The sequence below is a fragment of the Tupaia chinensis genome, unplaced genomic scaffold (genome assembly GCF_000334495.1).
Source record: "Tupaia chinensis unplaced genomic scaffold, TupChi_1.0 Scaffold144806_1, whole genome shotgun sequence".
NCBI classification, from domain to species: Eukaryota; Metazoa; Chordata; class Mammalia; order Scandentia; family Tupaiidae; genus Tupaia; species Tupaia belangeri.
Window position 1 is genome coordinate 1,735,226 of NW_006204667.1, and position 23,286 is coordinate 1,758,511.

At 36.2% G+C, this 23,286-nt stretch overlaps 1 protein-coding gene across 2 annotated transcripts in view; it reads right to left on the bottom strand.

Moving 5' to 3' along the window:
• Positions 1-23,286, bottom strand: part of SNX2 (sorting nexin 2) — a 70,382-nt gene that overhangs the window by 10,070 nt on the left and 37,026 nt on the right. For both annotated transcript variants that reach the window (XM_006167477.3, XM_006167476.3), the window contains exons 6-11: positions 23,103-23,244; positions 14,457-14,535; positions 5,552-5,627; positions 4,520-4,633; positions 4,173-4,266; positions 2,485-2,690 (exon numbers count right to left, since the gene is read on the bottom strand). In XM_006167477.3, the coding sequence (XP_006167539.1) occupies positions 2,485-2,690; positions 4,173-4,266; positions 4,520-4,633; positions 5,552-5,627; positions 14,457-14,535; positions 23,103-23,244 (711 nt within the window). The remainder of the gene's footprint in view (positions 1-2,484; positions 2,691-4,172; positions 4,267-4,519; positions 4,634-5,551; positions 5,628-14,456; positions 14,536-23,102; positions 23,245-23,286) is intronic.

Consider the following 23,286-nt stretch of genomic DNA (forward strand, 5'->3'; position numbering starts at 1 on the left):
CTGTCAGTCAATGAATCATTAAGTCAGTATGTTTTGAAGTGTTTTCCATATATACGATGTCAAAAAGTTCATGGAAAAACAAAATTAAAGTATAAGTTTATTTTGGTGCCAATTTAACAATGTGTATCATGTATCTTCCATGAACTTTTTGGAGATACTTCCCCTACCATGTGTAAATAGATATTAAGTAGAAAATAATGACTTTTTATATGAATTTGAAAGCCTCTGGGTTAAATAAAGTCAAATTATTTCTTTTTTACCCTTTGACAGTTCTGAGCTCTACAAATGCATGCTGAATATTCAAGATGGGATACTCTATACAATATTCCCCAAACTCGGCTGACAATGGTATAGTAGTCCACAGAAAAAAATTATATATATGTATATAATTTATATATGTGTATATAACTTATGAGAATTATATATGTGTGTATAACTTACATATATATTATATATGTATATATTATATTCAAATCACTGTGTGTGTTTATATATACCCATTATTATATATACATACATGTATATTATCTATAAATATATAAATACATATAATTTGCCATAGGGAGTGTGTGCTCAGCAAAAACAGTGACATACATGGAGAGGGAAAGTAAAAAGTCATCCTTTGGCAGGGATGGCCATACTCACAATTGCTACTCCTCCTGAGAGTTTGGGCATGCATGCAAACACACCCAGCCTGATTTTTAAGCCATTGGGTCCGGGACTTGAACTGTGGTCAGCCATGTGGGGTCCAGAGCCTTATCACCATGCTACCTGCTGCCACTCATCCCCCCCCCCAGAGAATATTTTGAGAAACACAAATATAGCTATAATCTCATGGGATGTAAAGATATAGCAAAAAGATTTAGTCAGCATGAGGATCAACATCCATTACATAGGCCAGCCATTCTTCCTCAGGTTAGCTCTTCTCAGCAGGTTATCCTTAAAGACCATGTTCAGTTCCCTTTTCTGACCCCCAAGTTTTTTCAAGTGTCATGCATGCTGTTTTATTTTTAACAATAGCTCTCATACAACGAGATCTCTGGCATAAGGTAGGAACAAGATACAAACAGGAATTATCATCTTTAAACTGGATTTTTTTTTCATTGCCAGAGGACATATGCATTCCCCAGAGAGACACAGACACATAGATAAAAGAGGGAGGAAGCATTTCTCAGTGGGCCATTGTCATGCCACAATCTTTCTCCATTTCTCCATCCTGTTGGGATTTGTAGCATGTACCCACACATGCCCAGTGTGATTTTTAAGCTTCTAGGTTTGGATTCAAAATGTGGTTGGCCATGTGGGATCCGGTTCCTTTATCCACTAGGTATGGTGCCAGGCTGAATGTTTTTTATATCACTAGTTGTCTATACATAATAAAGTATACTCTGCTAACTGTTAATTAAATCAGCATCTCTAAAGAAATGAAATGGAAAATCAATGGCCATGGAGCATAAAATATATCATGTAAATACAAACAGAACTGGAATTTTACCAAATAAAATTGTGCTGAGGGGGCCATTCTGAAGTGCTCAGAAAATAACCCTCCAGTCACTATTAAAATAGTTAACTGTCACTATTAACTTAATAACAGAACCATTGGTAAATATAAAAAGCATCAATACACTGACTGTAGTTGAATACTAGTTTGATCTCAGACTTTAGCTGAAATTAGTTTTGTATTATAAAGTATGGAACAAGGTCTCATTAACTTTCCAAAAGTCTGACTTCAAGTTGAAAAGTAAATACCCTGTTTCTCCCAGTCCATAATCTGCACAATGATAATTCAAAAATACTGTAAGATCTTGAAAGTATTTCTAAAAACCTATGAGAGAGTAAATAAAATTCAGTTCAATTTAATTGTCTGAATATTGGTGATAACTGCAGAATACCAGTTTTTATAATTAACTTGATTATTTTCCTAATTATTCAGAAATATTACTGTTTATATGTGAACATTACTATTAGATAACAAAATTTATAATCTAATCTATAATAGTCCCATCTCATTTATAAATACCTGGTGAATACACACTTGGGTATACACACAGAAAGTCTGATTATGGTCTATATTCGTGTTACTGTCATTGAACATATTCACTGCAACAATAATTTCTGGTTTATCTGCTTCTAACTACCACACTAGCTTTACTGTAATAGTAAAATGAGCAGTTTCAATTAGTGTTAGAATGGCCAAACAAATGCTATCAGATGGTTGTAAACTTGTATATGTAAAATACACAGATAAATGTGCACTGTTTCTTATCTGACATTCCTTAGCTCTCTTAAAAACATTGTCTATCGTACTACCAAAGTCATAGGAGAAGAAAATACTAAGTTATAAATATGTACCATGAAGTCATTGTCTATGCACTAGTATGGAATTTACACACTTAAATGCATGTGTAACAGGAAACCAAATTCTTTTTAAAGCAAATCACTGAAGCAAGGATAATGTGAGAATGAGAGCAAAACAGGGCTTACTTTCACTGCAGCAATAAGACGAATGTAGTCACTAAGCAGTTCTGAAAACATGTAAAAGTCAGCGAAAGCTTGTTCTTGATGTAACTGGTCTATCTTCTCTTCAACCTCTGCAAGCTGAGACAAAGCTCTAGATAAAGCAGTATGATCCTCAGAATTACCTAACATGGCAGCACTTTTAGCGAAGGCAGCTGTGTTGGCTGAAAGTTCTGAAATTAAAAGTATTCACTTTTAGTTTCACTAGCAAAATTTTAAAATATTGCATTGATTTTTTTCTCTTTAAATTTCACCTATCTGTGAATTATTACATATTAAAAATTAAATTAATATGAAACAATTAGTCATTAAGATGCCTTAAATGCCAGTGGCATCAAAATTAAGAGGAATCACTGACTACATGATGAGGGCTTCAAAAAATTCATGAAAAATGCTGATTATGAAAAAACCATGCATGGATTTAAAAAAACTTTTTGCACCAAAATAACTTTAATTCCATTTTCCCACAAACTTTCTGAAGTCTCTGTGTATTCCTAAGGAATGAACTACATTTAAATCACCGAATGTAATGATCTGCTTCTCCTTCCTTCCCCAAGTACTCACTGCTTCTCTGTCCATTATTAAAAAGAAAAAAAAAATTTTTTTTTTATCATGAAAAGCATTGGGAAAACTCACAATTGTATATTTATACTGCATTCTTTGACCTTTAAATATATGCACAACACCCATAATTTTTAGTGACTCTATTGTGTAGCTGATAGGGAAAAAAGCATGGTAAAACTGTATACACAGATCATACAAATTTTATTTGTTTTTTTTTCATTGTTGTTCAACAATGCTCAGTGAAGTATTAGAGCTTTTAGAAAGATTTTTGAACTTGACTATCTCAGATATGTTAAATAAGCCAAATAGATGTTCACAGGTTGGACTGGCGCTGACTAACAATTACACTGCTTAGAAGTGCTCTGGTGCTCTGCAGTGTGTAAAGTTCCCTAAAGAACCATAAAGCCCACTCCCTAAGAGATGTAAAATACAAATGTCAAAAGTTTGTACACTACTCTCAGTAATAAATGTACTGGCTTCCTTAATGAAATGTAGCACTGGTAATGTCACACACTAAATTGGTTATTAAATATTTCATGAAATAGATATGACAAGTTTTAGATTCTTGAAAAATAAAATAATCCAAAACCATAAAACCTCACTATGGATTATTAGAACTCAAATTTTCTAATAATTTTTACCAAACAAGTCCCCAGATTTAAAAATACTGTGGTTTGAAAATGAAGAAAATATTTTAAAGAGTATTGCTGGAAATGGAAGCACAAATACTCTCAAGACAATTGTCAACAATTTTTGAATTCTAAGTTTTTTATTATCAATAAAGTTACTAATTAAGACATCATTCATTATACTGTAAGTTTAACAAAGACTTAATGAAGTAAACAACAGTTTTAACCCAAAATTCAAATACAGTTTTACAAACTCAGGGTTTTTCGATTTTAAGCTCTAAGTAAGATCAAAATAGAACAAAAAGAATATTTTTAAATAACAAAGTTGAAATAGAATTCATTCTCTAACTGGTGCTTTCTCTCTTCTATAATAAGTTTGTAATACTTATTTTAATAACATTTAAATAAAATATTTTAATTAGATTTATGGTGCTGAATACATAAACAATAAAGCAAACAAACCTTTTCTGTGACAGACCAAGGCTTCGACACTGGCGTGAAGTTTCCTAAGTTGCTGATCCAGATTCTCAAATTGCTGCTGCTTTTCTTCAAACCACTAAGAAAAAAAATGAAAAATGGAGCTAATTTAGAAAGAACAAACCATGCTAAATTAGGTTACCAATAGCAAACTACATTCCTTGTTTTAAAGCAACAAATTAACCACGTATAGCATGGTGGTCAAGTGATGTGGCTGAGAACTAAACTCAATAAGCAAATTAATATCCTATTTTCTACTTGTACAGCTTTAAAATGCAATTGTTGGGCTCATTAATTCATCTCATTATTCAAGTCGAAAAATCAGCTCTTACTGCATCCGATTCATTCATCTTGATTGTCATTTTGTTGACAGCGTCGGCAGCCTTGTTCACCATCCTCAATATTCCTGCTCCACTCAGAGCCTGTGTATTAACTGCTCTAGGCAGCTGGAATTGAATGACAAATAAGGGCAAACAAACCGGTTAAAAGCCTGGAGGTTTAACTGGGCACAAAGGGGACACCCCCTCCCCAAAATAAAAAAAAAAAAAGAGAAAAAAAAGGAGGTTGCATTTTCTTCACTCTCATACATTTCAATAGAGAGATCTAATTTCTCAAATACACTACTTGTACATTCTCAAAGGAAAACTTAAAAAATAGACTTTCCATTTGCTTTTCTTCTGCACGTTTACATTTAGATGGAACAAACACCCTGTTTGTCAAAATACATTAAGAAATTGCCAAGAACTCTAACACCGGCCACCTGTTTGCTGCAGAAATAAACTGTTTATAAAGAAGAAAGTCTTGAAAAAAATCTTATGCTCAGTTAGGACGGTGTATTTGTGAAGTTTTAAAAAATTCGAGGACTTAAGTAAATTTAAAAAATTTCCAACAGTAACGATTTTATTCCAAATTGTTTCTAGAGTCTCAAATATGCCAAACGTATCAAATATGAAGAGCAGTGTGGTTGTAATTGAGGCTCTTTCAAGTCACAAGTTTGCATTTCAAAACCTCAGGAACAACATTAAAAAGAAGATACACAAACACACAGTCAACTCCCACTATGGAGTTTGAATAAACTTATTTCAACATGATGTCTAAGGAACAACTTAGGGCATTCAGAGTTAGATTACTACAAACCATTTTCTTAAGTCAGTTTTAAATTGTCAAGAAAGGGATTGATCCTGCTACAGATAATACTGATATTTTGATAGCAATTTAGTAAAGCAATAAGCAAAAAAAAAAAAAAAATCACTGCTTTATTTCCATCTAGTAATCAATTATTTACTAAATCTATTCTTATACAAATTATTACATTTAGAATGTAAGAAAATTTATACACAGAAACTTAAAAGTAGAAATCATACCTCTGAACTTTCCAAGAACTGCCTTAAATCAGGATCCTGTAGTAAAGTTGGATGTTTCACTGTTCTTTGAAGATACCTGGATTTAAGAATAAAATTGCTTCTTTACCAGTAACATTTTAATTTCTACGTCAACAAGAGTGCACTTTTTAAAAACTAGGTAAAGAAGTGTCCTCAGTCTGCTTATTTGACTGTCGTCAGTGTAATTATTTAGAATCTTACAGCAATTTAATAGTTAAAAAGCTTTCTGTTCATTTTTGACAATTGATATGCTATCCCCCTTTTCATGTAATATAAAAAGAAAAATGTCAGGGTTACAAGTGAGAGTCAAGAGGTTAAATAACATAGCAAACTTCTTACTAAAACTGAGTAGAAGGTATAGGAGCTTGTTGAATAATTTTATCCCTGGGTAGGGCCAGTGTGTTGCCAGTTACCGCTTTAGAGTAGGTATGACTATATACATCCCACACAATTTTTAAAATTGCTATTATCACCAAAATGGAAAGCAGCCTATATTTCACTTATCAGCACATTTAAAAGATCACAATCAGCTTATTTTGTCCTTATTTGACAAAGACTAAATTTTCTTAAATCTCCAATGATTAATTTTTCAATTCTTGATAAATACCTAAATGACACTACATAAAATAAAAATGAAAAGCAAAGAGAAATACCATTCTGAAGTCACTATTAACCTAACTTCATTTTGTTACTAGAAAAATTCATGTTTGCCTGATCTCCGTAATGGATTATCAATCATGATTTTATAAAAGGAAGATCAACTGTTTGATGAGTCTTGATTATTCATTTAATTCCACTTTTTAAACTGTTCTTTTGCTAGACTGACTACATGCAGCAATAGTTCAAGTATAATATTTATTTCACAGTTAAAATACCTTTGTTCTATTTTTCTAGGATTGATGTAGTTTTTTTTTTTTTTTTTTTTTTTGATGTTTGTTTTTTTTTTTTTTTTTTTTTTTTTTTTTTGCTAGAGGGTACATGTGTTCACCTGAGACAAATAAGAGGCAGAAGAGGGAGAGGAGAAAGCACCCCCCACCCCCATGGGAAATGGTTACTTGTCCTCCATCTCTCCTCTGTTCTGGAATGTTTCTGAAGCTGCTGGATCTGGGACTCAAACTGCACAGTTGGCCATGTGGGATCTGGCTGCCTCTACCGCCAGGCCACAAAGCTGACCCTCTTTTACCTTTTTACAAGATTATAAATAACATGCCCAAGACTAATAAAATTTCTCAAAAAAGTTGACAACTTTCTTTAAAGTCAAATTCTGCACAATGGTCCAAATGACCATTTTACCTTATTTATGTTAACTCCTAGTATATATTTGAATAAAATACATAGCATATTAAACTTCACTTTAAGTCGGTTAAGAAGTAATTATAGTAAAAACAACAGCATTCAAAAGATATGTGCAATATTAGCTACACTATGGTTTAAAAAATATTTGCTGCCTATATTATCAAATCAAAAAAGAGATGCAGGGGACCAGCCTGTGGCCTGGTGGTTAAGGCAGCTGATTCCCATGTGGCTGGCTCTGTGGTTTGCACCTCGAACTCAGTGGTTTGAAAATGGCAGATGTGTGTGCAAGTCCAAAATTCTGAAAGGAGAGAGAAATGGAGAAGGGATTACAGCAGACCATGCCATGGAGGAATGCTTTCTTTCTCTCCAGTGACCATATGCACCCTATGAAAATAAAAAAAAGAAAAGAAAGAAAAAGATGGACTAACAAATAGCAATGGTGGTTAGGGCACTGAATTTCCACCTGGATAATCATAGTTTGAGTCTTGGACCTGACAACTTGAAACTCATGCCAGGCATGTATGCATGTTTGTACAAAATTCTAGGAGAAGGGACTGTGGTATGGACATCCACCCTACAGGATGATTTCTCACTTTCCCTCTCACTATCTGTCTCCAGCCAATGCACATGCTCTATGGCAAAAAAACTTTAAAAAAAAGGAGAGAGAGAGGCAGCAACAACACAATTACATAAATTAAGACTTGTGGGTATTTCCATACTGAATCTGACTTACAATTTGAAGACTAAAATTCTTCCAACAGTGTTAGATAAAGTTACTTAGGTGTTCCCATGGTGTACTACTTGAAAGTAGTTCGTTTAATAGCCAGAAAGGGAAGTATTCAGATAGTTGTAAAATGAACAAGCAGGAAGGAAGACAAAACACCTAGAACTCAATCTTTAAAAAATATTCCTTCATCTCAAACTTAAATGGAAACACTTAATATCACTTATAATCTAAAACAGCTTTCCAAAAAGAGTTCTGCAGAATACCAGTCTCATGTAATATTTCATTAAAAATACTGGCTATATAATCAAAGTAGTTTAAAACACATTCGTAGTCCTCTCTTTAAGATTCACATATTACATTTTTTTCTTTATTCATGATAGTGCATGTACATGCACTACAGAGAGAGAGGGAGAGGCGATGAGTGGAAAGAGAGAGAGAAGCATCTTCTGCACAGTCAGGTCTTGCTATTTTTTTCCCTCCAGTCTTCCACCATGTTGAACCCTGAGCACCCACATGCATGCCCGGGGTGCTTCAGGCTGACCAAGTCAAATATCTGAGCCACAGTCACCATGTGGGATCTGGCTTCTCCCGAGCAGCACATGACCTCTGTGCAGGAGAACAGGCCTTAAGTCGTTAGAACAACGTCATATTAAGTGCTGTGGGAAGTCTTACAAGCAATTAACTTGTTCAACTTTGTTAAACCCTATGTTAACAAAACTCAATTGGTTATTGTTATTGTTTCATTTTTTCACCCTACCACATATCAACATTCTAAAAAATCTATTTAGTTAAATTGTATTCTGGCAAAATACAGTAAATTTTTTTTTCTTTTCTTTTCTTTTTTTTTTAAGAGATCTTTGCTATGGGGTGCTTGTTCTCACTGGAGAGACAGAAACAGAGAAACAGAAAGTGAGAAATTACCCTCTGGGGGAGTAGCCACACTGCAATCCCTTCTCCTGCATTCTCCTGGGAATTGGGGCATGCACGCACATGCTCCTGGTATGAGTTTCAAGCTGCCAGGCCCAGGACTCAAACCGCAGTTGACCACATGGGAGTCTAGTGCCTTAACCACTATATTGGTTAATGGTTATACAACTGGGGAAGGGGGGGTGTCTTCATAAAGTTCATGGAAAATGAACATTATGAAAATTTACTACACACAGATTTAAATTTTTTTCACCAAAATAAACTCACACTTTAATTCCATTTACCCACAGTTTTTGAAGGGCCCTCATATGAAAATAAAGAGCAACTTAAAAAAAAATATGTAAAGCTTAAGTATGTTAAAATGAAAAGAAACAGGGCCAACAGTTGGCACAGAGATTAAGACAGTTAGATTCCACAAGGCTAACTGCACAATTGAAGACCCACAGTCAGTGGCCTGAAAACAACTAGGCACGTGTACTTGTGTGCCCAAAATCCTGAGAGGAAAATGGAAGAGAAGGACCTGTGATGTGCCCATACCCCTCAGATGTGCTCTCTCACTTTCCTTATCTCTCTGTATCTCTATGGTGAACAGATGCCCTATAGTAAACTTAAACAAAAAATTAACAGAAACATAAAATGGGTTTTAAAACAACGAATATTTATAAACATATGCCAATTTAGAATTAAAATCAAAGAGGGCTACAGATAGATAAAGGAAGGATACAGAATAAAAAGGGGAAATAGTGTAGGAAGAAGACAGAAGAGGAAACAGAATGCACTGACGAAGAGAAATGGAAGACACAATGGAATTGATAAAGCTTCAGACCAAACAAGAGATGGTCAGTAGTTATTCTTCACATTTGTTCCAAGTATAGTTTATTGACAAATTTAGAAGAATCACTTAAAAGCCTTCGAATTCCCATTTACTTACAAAAACAAAACAAAATGAAGATTATAAAAAAATGCTTGAGAGCAACAAAGTTAAAAATATTTCTCTTGCTTGGAATTTAAACACGAGTGTTCACAATGAGAGAATGAAAGTCTAAAAAAGAGCCTGGGTCTTGGATGACATCAATTTGTTCATTCAACAAATATTTATTTAGCACTTATAATACATCAGGTACTATTCTGAGCACCCTGGAATATAAAAGTGAATGAGAGACCAAGATCACCTCCCTGGTAGAGCTTAGTATGATAAACAGACAATAAACTATCAATACAATAAATACATAAACGATATAGTATGTGACAAGGTGCCAATTATTGTGAAAAGGGACAAGACCATAGGGTAAACGGAGCCAAGTGTCTGAGATGTGGTGGGTGGCAGAGCAGGTTAGAATGATGCCAATGATCAGAAGAGGCTTCACTGGAAGAGCAGTACTGGGAATTTGAACCAGAAAAAGGAATGGGAATTAGCCAGGCAGATACCTGGGAACAAAGTGCTCAAGGCAAGGGGAGCCGCTGGTTTAAAGACCTGAAGACTGGAAATGCCTAGGTCTTTGAGAAGCAGCAAACTCTGGGCTGAGAGCAGAGTGAGGGATCAAAAGGAAGTAAGATCACGTAAGTGAGAGTGAGCTGTGCAGGTCATGCGGTCTTGCAGACTCTTACAAAGACTCTGGCTTTTCACCTTTTTTTATTTTTAGACTCTTGTCATAGGGTGCATACACTCGTTGGGGAGAGACAGAGAGATGGAAAGAAGGAAAGTAAAAAAATCACCCCGCAGGGGGAATGGCCATGCTGTCTCCTTTCCTCCGTTCTCCTTTTGGGATTTTGGGCACACATGCACATGCATCCAGTGTGATTTTCAAGCCACTGGGTCCGGGACTTGAACTGTGACTGGCCATGTGGGAGGCCAGCGCCTTAAGCACCATGCCACCTCCTGGCCCAACACTTTTTTTTTCTTTAATGTGTGTGTGTGTGTGTGTGTGTGTGAGAGAGAGAGAGAGAGAGAGAGAGAGAGAGAGAGAGAGAGAGAGCGAGAGCGAGAGCGAGCACTCTCTACGGGGAATGGCAAAGCTATAATCCCAAAACAAGCAGGTGGCATATTGGTTACACTGTTGGACTCTCACATGGCCGACTATGGTTCTAGTCTGGGACCTGGCAGCTGAAACTCATGCCAGGCGTGTGCCTGCATGCCCAAAATCCCAAGAGAAGAATGGAGGATAAAGAACTGTGGCATGGCCATTCTCCCTGGGAGCTGATTTCTCACTTTCTGTCTGTCTCAGGTGAGCACTTAGACCATATAGCAAAAAAAATACTTTTAAAATAAAATTAAAAAAACAAAAACAAAAACAAAAACAAAAACAAAACAAAAAAACAAGCTGCAATACCTTCTCCATTTCTCCTTCCTTTTGAGATTGGGGGAATGCATGCACACACAACTTGTGTTTTTTGGGTCACCAGGTCTAGGACTTCAATTGCCTGGACAGCCTTAACTAGCAGGCTGCAGGCTGACCTGAGGATTCTGGCTTTTATTGAGTGAAGAGAGAGGTTAATGTGATCTCATCTGTGTTTTAAAAGGGTTACTCTAGTTACTATATTTAAAAAATAGTAGAAGTGCAAAGGACAGAAACAGAGACCAACAAGGAAGCTACTGCAGTGAATTAAGGCTTTGAACTCATAGTCAGACTGGTGAGAAACCGTTTTTTATAGTTCAGATGGCAAAAGGAAGCAGCAAAACTTGCTGATGAATTAGAAAATCCTTTTTCCTTTCCTTTTTTTTGGAGAGGTTTTTGCTATAGGGCAAGTGCGCTCACCAGACAGCCAGAGACAGAAAGCGAGAAATCACCCCCCAGGGGGGAAGGCCATGCTGCAATCCCTTCTCCGTTCTCTTCTCGGGATCTTGGGTATGCACGTACACGTGCCTGGCGTGATGTGAACCACAGGATGTGAACCACAGTCGACTACATGGGAGTCCAGTGACATAGCCATTACACTAACTGCTGGCCCCAACTAGATAATCCTAAACAGCTGTCTACTTCCTAATTTCTTGATATGAAAAAGTGGATGGATCAATCTACAATAACTGTTTAGGTTTTGCCAGCTGCATTTTTAGATGCTGGAAATGCACATAATCCCAACTGATAAACTTAGATGTTAGAAATAAGAAGGGATGCATTTAAGAAATTTGCCCTGGGTCCTACATAGAGAACCTACAGCACAGTGTACTGCTAAATTGGAAAGGGATTCTAAACTGTGTACACTACTGTCATACTTCTTTAAACTTCCCAGTTTATATTTGTAGAAGTGTTCCCTTACCTAAAATAAACTCAGTATCATTAAGGTTAGAGGTGACACACTCTCAAGAAAACCCAACAAGAGATCCTGGTTTACTCTTAACAGAAGTTGTCTCTGTTCATTTTAATGAGTGCGGCACAATGAAGTACTTGAGTACTTAACCACTCCATTACTCTTCCTAGCTTTTAAATATCAGATATTTATCCTTTTGTTCAAGATAGTCATCTGGATCCTCTACACTGAGTAGACATATATGTAAATTATCATCATACTATAAAGTAATACAAAGAGAAATACTTCTCTGGCCTATAGATGTAGGTTGGATATCTCACAGATACACATGCCTTTTCAAAGGGTTAAATTTGAAGAACTGCCACAGGAAAATGCCTTTAGATAAGTCAGCTACATAAAAGCATAAAAAATGCAGTTTAAAAAATCTTGTACAGATTAAAGTAAGTGTGCACAGGAACTGATTAAATCTGGCTGGAATATAAGAATTGGGATTAGAGGGACCAGCAGTTAGCGTAATAGCTATGTCGCTGGACTCCCACGTAGTCGACCGCAGTTTGCGTCCTGGACCCGGTGGCTTAAACCTCATGCCGGGCACGTGTGCATGCGTGACCAAGATCCCAAGAGGAGAATGGAGGAGAAGGGATTGTGGCATGGCCATACCCCCTGGGGGGTGATTTCTCACTTTCTGTCTCTCTATCTCTGTCTGTCTGGTGAGCGCACGCGCCCTACAGCAAAAACCTCTCCAAAAAAAAAAGAAAAGAAAAAAGAATTGGGATTAGAGAAAACCTAAAGAAATAATTCCAGTTCCTTTACATCTATATCTTCATGCCTAGTCATTTTTTTTCTAATGAAAAATAAACTTTTCCCTTATACTATACTGTGTATTTTTTTAAGCTACTGCAAATTCAAGTAAGGTAGCATTTAACAAGAAACAGCTGTCAGTAAAGAAACTGTCTTTACACACATGCTAGATCAAGTTTCAATATTCCTTAACCCTCCGCAATGTTTCATACTACATGAAGATTTGGTAAGTACAATGCAATGCAGTCAAGTTAGAAGAAAGGTGAATATAGAATCAAATTATATGTCCTTGGTACAATAAATCTTCATTAAGTTCCTTATCAAGCATGCCATCCGAAATATTTCAAATTTACTCATAGAAAAATAAGACTTGAAAGGTTTCTCAAAGGGTCATGGCTACATTTTCAGAAAGGACTAAGTGAAATCAAGGCAGGGCATTATCTACCTTTATTCTTAAAAATACTGAATTTACGACTCTCTCCAACAATCAATTTTAATGCCTAACCTAAACTTCTCTAGAAACAAGTTAAACGCTTTTCCTGACTGCAGATTCTTGCAGACATAATCCTATCTTTTAAGTCTCCTCTAATACAGTATTTTAATGTGTATATTTTTTTGGCTTTTCTTACCACACATTGCTTAAATCTGACTTTACTGCAACATTTTCTCAAATTTTAAGCAATTTACTACTAAAATCCAGAAATAAGTTGCCTTAAAAGTTATTTCAAAAATAAATGAGGGATCAGTAGATGGCATAATGGTTACATCGCTGGATTCCCACCCAGCTGACCATGGTTTGAGTCCTGGACCTGGTGGCTTGAAACTTATACCGGGTGTGTGTACGTACATGCCCAAAATCCCGAGAGGAGAAGCGAATGTGGCATGGTCATCCCCCCGAGGGGTGATCTCTCACTTTCTGTCTGTCTCTCTGGTGAGCACATGTGCCCTATACCAAAAATCTCTCTAAATGAATGAATGAATGAATAAATGAGATGGACATATATATACTGCCCAAAACCTGTCTTACCCATCCTAGCTACTGACTTTAAGCCAAGAGAAATTAAACAAAGCACAAATAGACAAAAACCTATGAAACTGGAAAATGTTTCCAGCCTAGGTAATTGCCAACTTATTTTTAGAAGTTGTACTCTAAGTTCTTTCAAATTTGTTTTCTTATGCTTTAAGCATCGCAAAGAAGGAATAAACATAAAGATTCTGGGGGTAAGAGTCCTCCCATCTATTTTCTTTTCAGTTTGTTGCAAAGACAGATCTTCAAAGATTTTTGAGATGGGTAGAGTCAAGTACTTTAAAGGAAGATAGAGCACATATATTAGTCTTCAAGTCAACTAGAGGATTTTATTATACACTCAACTCAAAATCAATTAAGAAAAGGCTACAAACTGCATTTTTTGTCATACTTAATAAAGTCCTTCTCAAGTAATAACTCAAAATTTAATTCAGATGAACTATATAATTAATTAAATTGTCCAACACAGCACATGAATATAGCACAACATTTTGAGAAAGGGGAAATTTTTCTTTTTACTCAAACTCTTTTTCCACATTCACACCCTCTGTTTTCATAAACTTAGCAGCTTATTAATGTTCTTGATGACATTTATGATGTAATTCTATCCCCAACTAATTCATGCCTTTCCATTTCTGCTTATAGCAAATGATGCCTAAACAGACTATTAATGAGGATTAATAAAATAAGTATACAGTATTGTCACTGGAAGAAGCAATTTTCATAACAAAAGTTTAAAGCTAAGAGCCACAGAACTGCACACTGAAGAAAAATATTCATTAAAACAAAGTTGTGCCACATAAAGACATCATGCCTATGTAAAAACATGACAGTAATAAAGGATAGCTGTTTAGAATTACCTTTCCAGAGCTGCTCTCCGTTTTTCTACAAACTCAGTGGATGATGAATCTTCTTTACCCACTTTGACCTTGGTCATGCCTTTGAAGAAGTTGAAGACTCATGATGATTTTGTATTACTGTGAAAAAGCCTTTTATCCTAATTTAAAATATACTTTGGATTTGAACTTGACAAAAAAAGCTCTTAAATTTGTAACTGGTATCTTAAGAAGTAAAACTGGCTGAGAAATGAAATCTCATATGTTAACATTTCTACTCGGTAAATACTTTTAACATGAGAGAATAGATAAAAGTAGAAGCTGAGCTGCATTTCAGATGCACACTGCTTAATGAAAAAGCTTAGATTAAAAGATCCATTTGTTGTATTTTACACCCCTGCTTCCTTAAAATGTATTTGCATTTCAAAATACACAATGGAATTCAAATCGGTAAATTTAAGCTTAATGAACATTCTCATTTCTTATGACCATTAAGGTTCTTTATTTTGAGGACAACAAAAATAAAAATAAATGTAACCCATGAATTTACTAAATGTTTTCTTTACTGCAGATTCTATGGGCATGCTCTTGTTTATTTACCATAGCTGGTTTGTAACAGTGAGCTCCAAGCTCTTTCACAGGAATGTTTAAAACATTTAAAATTTTTAAAATAGAAATTGTGTTAATCATTTATGTATTGACAATTGCAACACAAATATATTAGACTGAAGATTTCATTCTTCAATATTCTTTATCCTTTCAGGAAAGTACTCTGTAGGACCAGCAAGTGACATGGAGATTAAAGTGGCTGGATCTCACATGGCTGACTGTGAGGTACAAGTCCTGGACCTGGTGGCTTGAAAATAATGCCAAGTGCGTGTGTGCACCTTCCCCAAATTCCTGCAGTAGAATGGAGGAGAATGGATTACAATACGACCATGTCCCCTGGGGAGTGCTCTCTCACTTTCCCTCTTGGTCTCTCTAGCGTGAGCTCTCTAGTATGGCAAACAAACAACAAAAATGGTTTAAAAAATGTAATTGGTAGAAATAAAGTACTAATACATAAACATTTTAAAACAAAATACTAAGTATAAGAAGCTTGTGATAATGGACCATATATTACATGATTCCCTGTATCCTTTCATTAAAGTACTCTGTAGGACCAGCAAGTGACATGGAGATTAAAGTGGCTGGATCTCACATGGCTGACTGTGAGGTACAAAACTGCTTAAGTACACATTTCCCAAAATATAACCTTTGACCTTAAGCAATGTATTATTCTAAAATGACTGTGGTAATGTACATATAACTCTGAACACACTAAAACCCACGGATAAACTTTAAATGGATGAATTATATGGTATGCAAATTATATCTCAGCAAAGCCTTTAAAAATGGTTAGGAGCAGTAGATGGCATAATGGTTAAGTCTCTGGACTCCCATGTAGTTGACTGTGGATCAAGTCCCAAACCTGGCAGCTTAAAACTAACACTTGAGCATGTGTGCATGCATGCCCAAGATCTAAAGAGGAGAAGGGATTGTGGTGTGGCCATCCCCCCTGGGGATTAATTGCTTGATTTCTTTATCTCTGTTGCTCAAACAAGCACATGCAGTCTATGGCAAAAAATCTCTTTAAAAAAAAAAAAAAAGCCTTCAAGAAAACCCTAAAAAACGGATTACATGAATCCATGAAATTGTTAGGTAGATATTGGTGATTAACACACATCATCTGTTAATGTTTTATTTAACAAATTCAACTAAATATAATGGTTTGAAAAGGAAAGCCCAGGCACTTATCCTGACTGAGTTATTAGATGTGGGATATTATTTTACTTATTTTGTTTCCCTGGAGGGAAAAAAAAAATGTCACTACTATGTAGTTCTTTGCTGCTTTTTTCCTTACTAAAGTCAAAGATCTTCAACTCATGCTATTTCCTAGAGATAACCATTATGTGACATTATGCCAAAAAACTCAGCAAAAAAGAATCCAAAACAACTTACCCTAACCAGTGAGCTCTGAAAACTTTTTAACTTTATGGTTGTTCTTTTTTAATAGTTTATAAAATAATGTTTTAAAGTAAACCAAAGTCCTATTATAGTGGTATTAAATGCTGCTGAAGAGTCCTCTTATTCTATCAGTGGCAGTTACAGCTTCCAGCAAAAAGGAGTTATTACTTTATTCTACCACTCCACTGGAAGTGTATGTTATTTTTGAGAATAACATTGTAATAATTACACTGGCTATGTAATTAAGAGTCCTCATGTTTTTAATATTCTTAGGTAATGTATTTGTTTTTACTTTTAAAAATTTATGGACTTTATAAAATTAGAAATTAGTGCTTCTCTACTTGGTTGGATGCCAGAAGTTCAGAGATTAATGTGTTACCCATCTTTAATAACTGTTAAAGATTTTATGCACATATTGGGACTAGCAGTTAGCATAATGGCTATGTTGCTGGACTCCTAGGTAGTCGACCATGGTTCGTGTCCTGGACCCGGTGGCTTAAACTCACGCCGGGCGCGTGTTGCGTGCATGTCCAAGATCCCGAGAGGAGAATGGAGGAGAAGGGATTGTGGCGTGGCCATCCCCCCAGGGGGTGATTTCTCGCTTTCTGTCTCTCTGTCTCTGTCTGTCTGGCAAGTGCACGTGCCCTATACCAAAAACCTCTCCAAAAAAAAAAAAAAAAAAAGATTTTATGCATGTATTAAGGAAACTGGTTTACTTGGTTTCATCTTACTCTTTATTTTTCCTGTCCCATATATACACACACACATATATACATACATATATGTATACATACATATACAGCACTTTAATGTATTTTAGAAAATTCTACAATTAATATAGCACTATTTTATTATTTTTTTTTTTAGGATTTTTGGCATAGGGTGTGTGCACTGTGCCAGAGAGAAAGAGAGAGAGAGAGAGATCACCCCCCAAAGTGGATGGCCATGCACAATCCTATCTCCTCTTGTGATTTTGAGCATGCACTCGCTCATACCAAGTACAAACCACAGATTTTGGGACTCAAACAGTGATGGGCCATGTGGGAGTTCAGAGCCTTAAGCACCACACCACGTGCTGGCCCCAACATTTTTTTTTTTCATTTTCTAATTCAGGGAAAAAATAAAAGTGAATCATACATATACTGAAATAATTATACTGAAATTAGGAGGCAGAATAGAATAGTGATTTAGGGTATAAGCTGTGGAGTAAGAGAGCCTACATTCAGCTCTAAGCTCTGTAACTTAGTATTTAATAGTAGCAGCACTTGGGATATGTGATATAACCTTGATTAACCTTCATTTCTTTGCCTATTAAATAAAGATAATGATAAGTTAACTCATAAAATTGTAATTAGGATTAAATGGGAGAATGTAAAGTATTTACCACAGTATGTCAGGTAAGTAAGTGTTCAATGAATGTTAGTTATTCCAATAACTTGGCTGACAGACGTCTAACTTAATGGGGGATGATAATTAAGGGGTACTGGGGTTCCTTTTTGGTATAATAAAAACACCGTCATGTACCATGTAACGATGTTTCAGTCAATGAGACTACATATATGACAGTAGTTCTATAAGATCGTAGTAGGTCAAACGTTATAGCTTAGGTGTAGTGGGCAATACTACCTAGGTTTGTATAAGTATACTTACTCTATGTTTGCATAACAACAAAATCACCTGGCTCAGCTTGCTCATGTACTTGAATAATACGAACATCATGCTGTCACTGTTTCCTACCACTGTTTGAATCAGTAACAGAAAAGGATGCTGTGAGGATTCAGTTTCTTATTTCTGTTTGAATTTATATGTGCCATTCATTCATTCATTTCTTGCTACAGGGCATGTGTGCTCGCCAGAGACAGAGCACAGGCACACACGTGTGTGTGTGTGCCAGGGAGCAGGCCATGCTGTAATCCCTTCACCTCCATTCTCCTCTTGATATTTTGGGCATGCAGCCTGGTGTTTTTCAAGTCACTGGGTCAGGACTTGAACCACACAGTTGCTCAAGTGGGATTCAGCTGTCTTGACCTCTATGTCTCCTACTGGCCCTGTATGTGCTGTTTATTACACTGCAATAATTTGTGGAATGTTGATCATTAGTAAGGTAAAAAGTTAGTTGGAAGATGATAAATATGGTAATTACCTAATTTGATCATTACACACAATATTCACACACTAAAAGATACCACACTACAACCCATAAATGTATACAATTTTTGTCAATTAAAAATAATATTTTAAAATGTTAAAAATAAATAGTTGAAAATATAATAAGCTTGGTTATGGAATATACTTTAAAAATCTGTTCTGTTTTTGAGAGAGAAATCTTTGCTGAAGGGCATGTGCACTCACTGGAGAGACAGAGAGATAGAAAGCAAGAAATCACCCCTCAAAAGGAATGGCCATGCCACAGTCCCTTCTCCTCCACTCTCCTTTTGCGATCTTGGGCATGCACGCACATGTGCCTGGAGTGAGTTTTAAGTCAACAGGTATGGGACTAAAACCATGGTCAACTACTTTGGGAGTCCAGCGAGGTAACCATTATGCCATCTGTTGGACTTTTTATTTTTTTTTTTTTTTTAGAACATGTAAGGTTACACTACAACATGAAGATACAGGACAAAAATAGCATTTCTAGCCACTGAAATTTACTACTTTTGGTATTAAAAACAGTTGCATGACATTAAGTCAAAGAAAAATTAATAAACCATTTACAATAAGGAAACTAAGATCCTTATAGACAAGATGGATGACACGAAAAGATACCATTGCAATAGTTTAGAGGAGAAGAGACAAATAAGATTGTTAACGAGATCAGTAATTCTTAAGTCATAGCTCAGGATACCTGGAAGGTTTCAGAGACCCTCTGGGGAATAAGGGGAACATTAACTTTATTTTCATACTACTATTAACCTATTATTTGTCCTTTTTGCTCTCATTTTGTAATGAGTGTTCATGAAGTTTTTAAAAGGTTATATAATATTTTATATCACAACAAATTGAATGCAGAAGCAGATACCTTCTCTTAAGCAAGAAACAAGAATCAATAAAAAAAAAAAAAGGCTGTTTTTTAAGTTTCCTATATGGCATGTGTACTCACTGGAGAGAGACAGAGTGAGAGATGGAGAAGACAGAGGGAACGTGAGAAATTACTCCCTGGGGGGATGACCATGTCATAATCCCTTCTCCTCCATTCTCCTCTGGGGATTTCGGGCATGCATGCACACACACCCTGTGCGCATTCCAAGTCCCTGGGTCCAGACTCGATTATTCACTTGGCCGTGTGGGATGCAGCCGCTTTAACCTCCTCTTATCATTTATTTGGAAGCTCCTCTTATCATTTTTTTTTGGTTTTATTAAAATGATTTGTTTACATTTCATTTAATATGTAATGTAATCAGTGTGTTACTTTTGAATGAAAAAAAATCTGAAAATAGTAAATATTAATAGATACAGACCACACAAGCAAAACCCCTTTAGGATCCTCAATAAATTCTGAGAATATAAAAGCGTCTTTATACTAAATAATTGAAAAACCACTCAACTAGATTTTTAAAGCTAAAAATAAAAAATAAATTTAACAAATCAACCTAAATATAACATGTTTCAAAATCATAAGTGGTACCAATAGAACAGAATTGCTTTTAAACCAACTGTTTTTTTTTTTTTTTGGAGAGATTTTCGCTATAAAGCGTGTGCACTCGTCAGACAGAGAGAGACATAGAGACAGAAAGCGAGAAATCACCCCCTGGGGGGATGGTCACGCCGCAATCCCTTCTCCTCTATTCTCCTCTCGGGATCTTGGGCACGCATGCACACACGCCCGGCGTGAGTTTTAAGCCACCAGGTCTGGGATGTGAACCGCGGTTGACTACGTGGAAGTCCAGCAACATAGCCATTACGCTAACTGCTGGTTCCCTAAACCAAATGTTTAAAAAAGTAAAAACAGCAATTTAAACATCAGCAAAATTTATTTAAAACATTTTTCAAAATAATCTCAAGTATAACGAAAGATAAAGTAAGGTAAATCAAAACCTGTGACTGAAAAAAATTGGAAAAATATTACAAAATTTTAAGAGATGACATATCTTTTAATGGAAGGATAACAGGTTTTCATTCTCTTTTGTAATATTCTGCATTCTCTTAACTAAGCTTTTTTTTTTTTGGAGAGGTTATTGCTATAGGGCACGTGCGCTCGCCAGACAGACCAAGAGAGAGAGAAAGCGAGAAATCACCCCCCAGGGAGATGACCACGCAGCAATCTCTTCTCCTCCAATCTCCTCTTGGGATTTTGGGCACAAAGCACATGCACTCGGCATGAGTTCTTTTTAAGCCATCGGGTCCAGGATTTGAACCGCGGTCAACTATGTGGGAGTCCCGCGACATAATCATTACACCATATGCTGGCCCCCCTAGAGTTCCTTCTTTTGGGTTGGTCAATACAAGATAAAAATAGGAGTCCAGATGAGAGTTGGAAAGAGAATGGGAAAAAAAAAATCTCACCTTGTTGTTCATAAACGCTTTCAAGCAGCGAATGATCTCATGCTTGTTGCGGCTATCGTAACTTCTGCATAGAGAAGACATAATCAGTGAAGTCCCTTCATTCTGTATAGCCCCTTCCCAGCTGACTTTTCAACCTTCAAACATGGGTCTTAGGAATACTCCTGACTATTGTAGCAGCTGAGTAAATTCTAGCCCACAGTACTTTCTCCAGAAACGCTGACAAAAATGGTAGGTGAAGAGGGATCTTTCCCATGAAATACCTTTGGCTAATCTTCTTGTAATCCAAGAATTTAGTATGATAATAAACCTCTCTTTAACTCTTTTTGGACTCTGAAGTGCTAAATTCTACCTGCATAACATCCCTTTAACATTTTCCTCCTTGCCTCACTACTTCAAAGGTTTCAAGTCTGAGAAGGTACTGCAGGAGGCCGAGGCTCTATGTGTCTTTGTTTCAGGAAGATTCGAGAGGTACAGAGGTTACTTTAGTTCAGGCTGGCTTCAAGGTGGCCTAAGATGGTCCAAGGTATCCCCCAAAGTAGTCCAATCCTGAAGACTGCCATAAAGTTAGTCCCAAACCGATCAAATATATTTTAAGACTTCCACATGGGGTCTATGACCACAGGGCAGCTCTAGACTAAATCAAATCCTATTTCCAGACTAAGAAAGATCCTATGTTGAGAGACTAATTATCGAATGTAGTATGTTATGTGTCCCATGTTCTTCATTGTGAAATGTAAGCTCCTCCTCCCTTTCCTATGTGGGAGTCCAGTGACATAGCCATTACGCTAACTGTTGGTCTCTTAACTAAGCTTTTACTACTTGTCTTCACAAGTACCAATGTTTTTAAACATTAAACTGAAGTATGAAGTAAGCAGAGTTTAAACGGCTCTTAGATTAGTGAAGACAGATTAAATTGTGAGTTAAATGCTTCCATCCCAGGACCAGCAGAGGGAGTAATGGTTACATTGGTTGACTCCCACGTAGTCGAACGCGGTTCAAGTTCTGGACCTGGCAACCTAAAACTCACATGGAGTATGTGTGCCCAAAATCCCTAGAGCAAAATAGAGGAGAAGGGATTGCAGCATGACCACCCCCCTGGGGAATGATTTCTCACTGTCTGTCTCTCTCTGGCAAGTGTACGTGCCCTATAGCAAAAATTTCTCTTAAAAAAGAAAAAACTTTCACTCTTCAGAAAAATGTTAATATACTAATAATATTAAGTATCTTCTGAGTGTAGATTCAATAAAATAGTATTCTAATGATTCTAAAAAGTTAGGGCTTCCTAACTTCCAAGAGCTTTCACCCTGGTAAATTCTGATGCAATATACTATCACTATACATCATTATATGAGAGTACCTCAAAAAGTTCATTGAAAATAGAATTAAAAGTATGAGTTTATGGGGCCAATAGGTGGCGTGGTGGCTTAAGGTGCTGGACACTCCCACATGGCCAACCATGGTTCAAGTCTCAGACCCAGTGGCTTGGTTTCTCACTTTCCCTCTCTCTCTCTCTCTCTCTCTCTCTGTTTCTCTCTGCTCAAAGTAACATAAACGAATGAACAAATAAAATTAAAATAAATAATTCTTTAAAAAAAAATATGAGTTTAGGGTGGGCCCAGTGGCCTAAGGGTTGAGGAAGCCAGATCCTACATAGCCAGTGGCATAGTTTAAGTCCTGGACCCAGTGATGGGGCATGAGTGCACATGCCCAGAATCCTGATAGGGTAGAGAAATGGAGAAAAGATCGCAGCATTACCATGCCCCACTGAGGGGAGCTTTCTACCTCTCCTCCTTTCTCTGTCTCTCTTTGGTGAGCACATATATCCTCTGGCATTTATTTTTTAGGGGAAAAAAAAGTAAGAGTTTATTTTGCTGTAAAAACCATTTGAAACCCATGCATAGTTCTTAAGATACTTTCCAAGAACTTTTTGAAGACATGCATGTTATATAAATTAAAATCCTCAGATGATAGAAAATAGAACTATTAGCTATATATTCTTCAATGATACATGATTAGTATGAAACTAATCAGGTATGGAGTATTTAAATTTATTATCTCTAGACATTATGAGATGTTATTATAGAGAATGATTTTGGAACCTGCAAATCCATATAGTTAAAACTGAACTAGTAACTAATGAAAATTAAGGTTCACGCTTACCTACTATACTCTTTTCTGGAGCTGGTGGCACAATATAACCAACGTGTAAATACTTGCTTGCTAATTTGCTATGCAAACCAAGAAAGTCACTGAATCTTCTTTTAACTGAAAATTCACTCTTGCTGAACATGGAAAGAGAAGTCTACAAGTAAAGAAGAGTTGTTTCAAATTTTAAATATTAAAC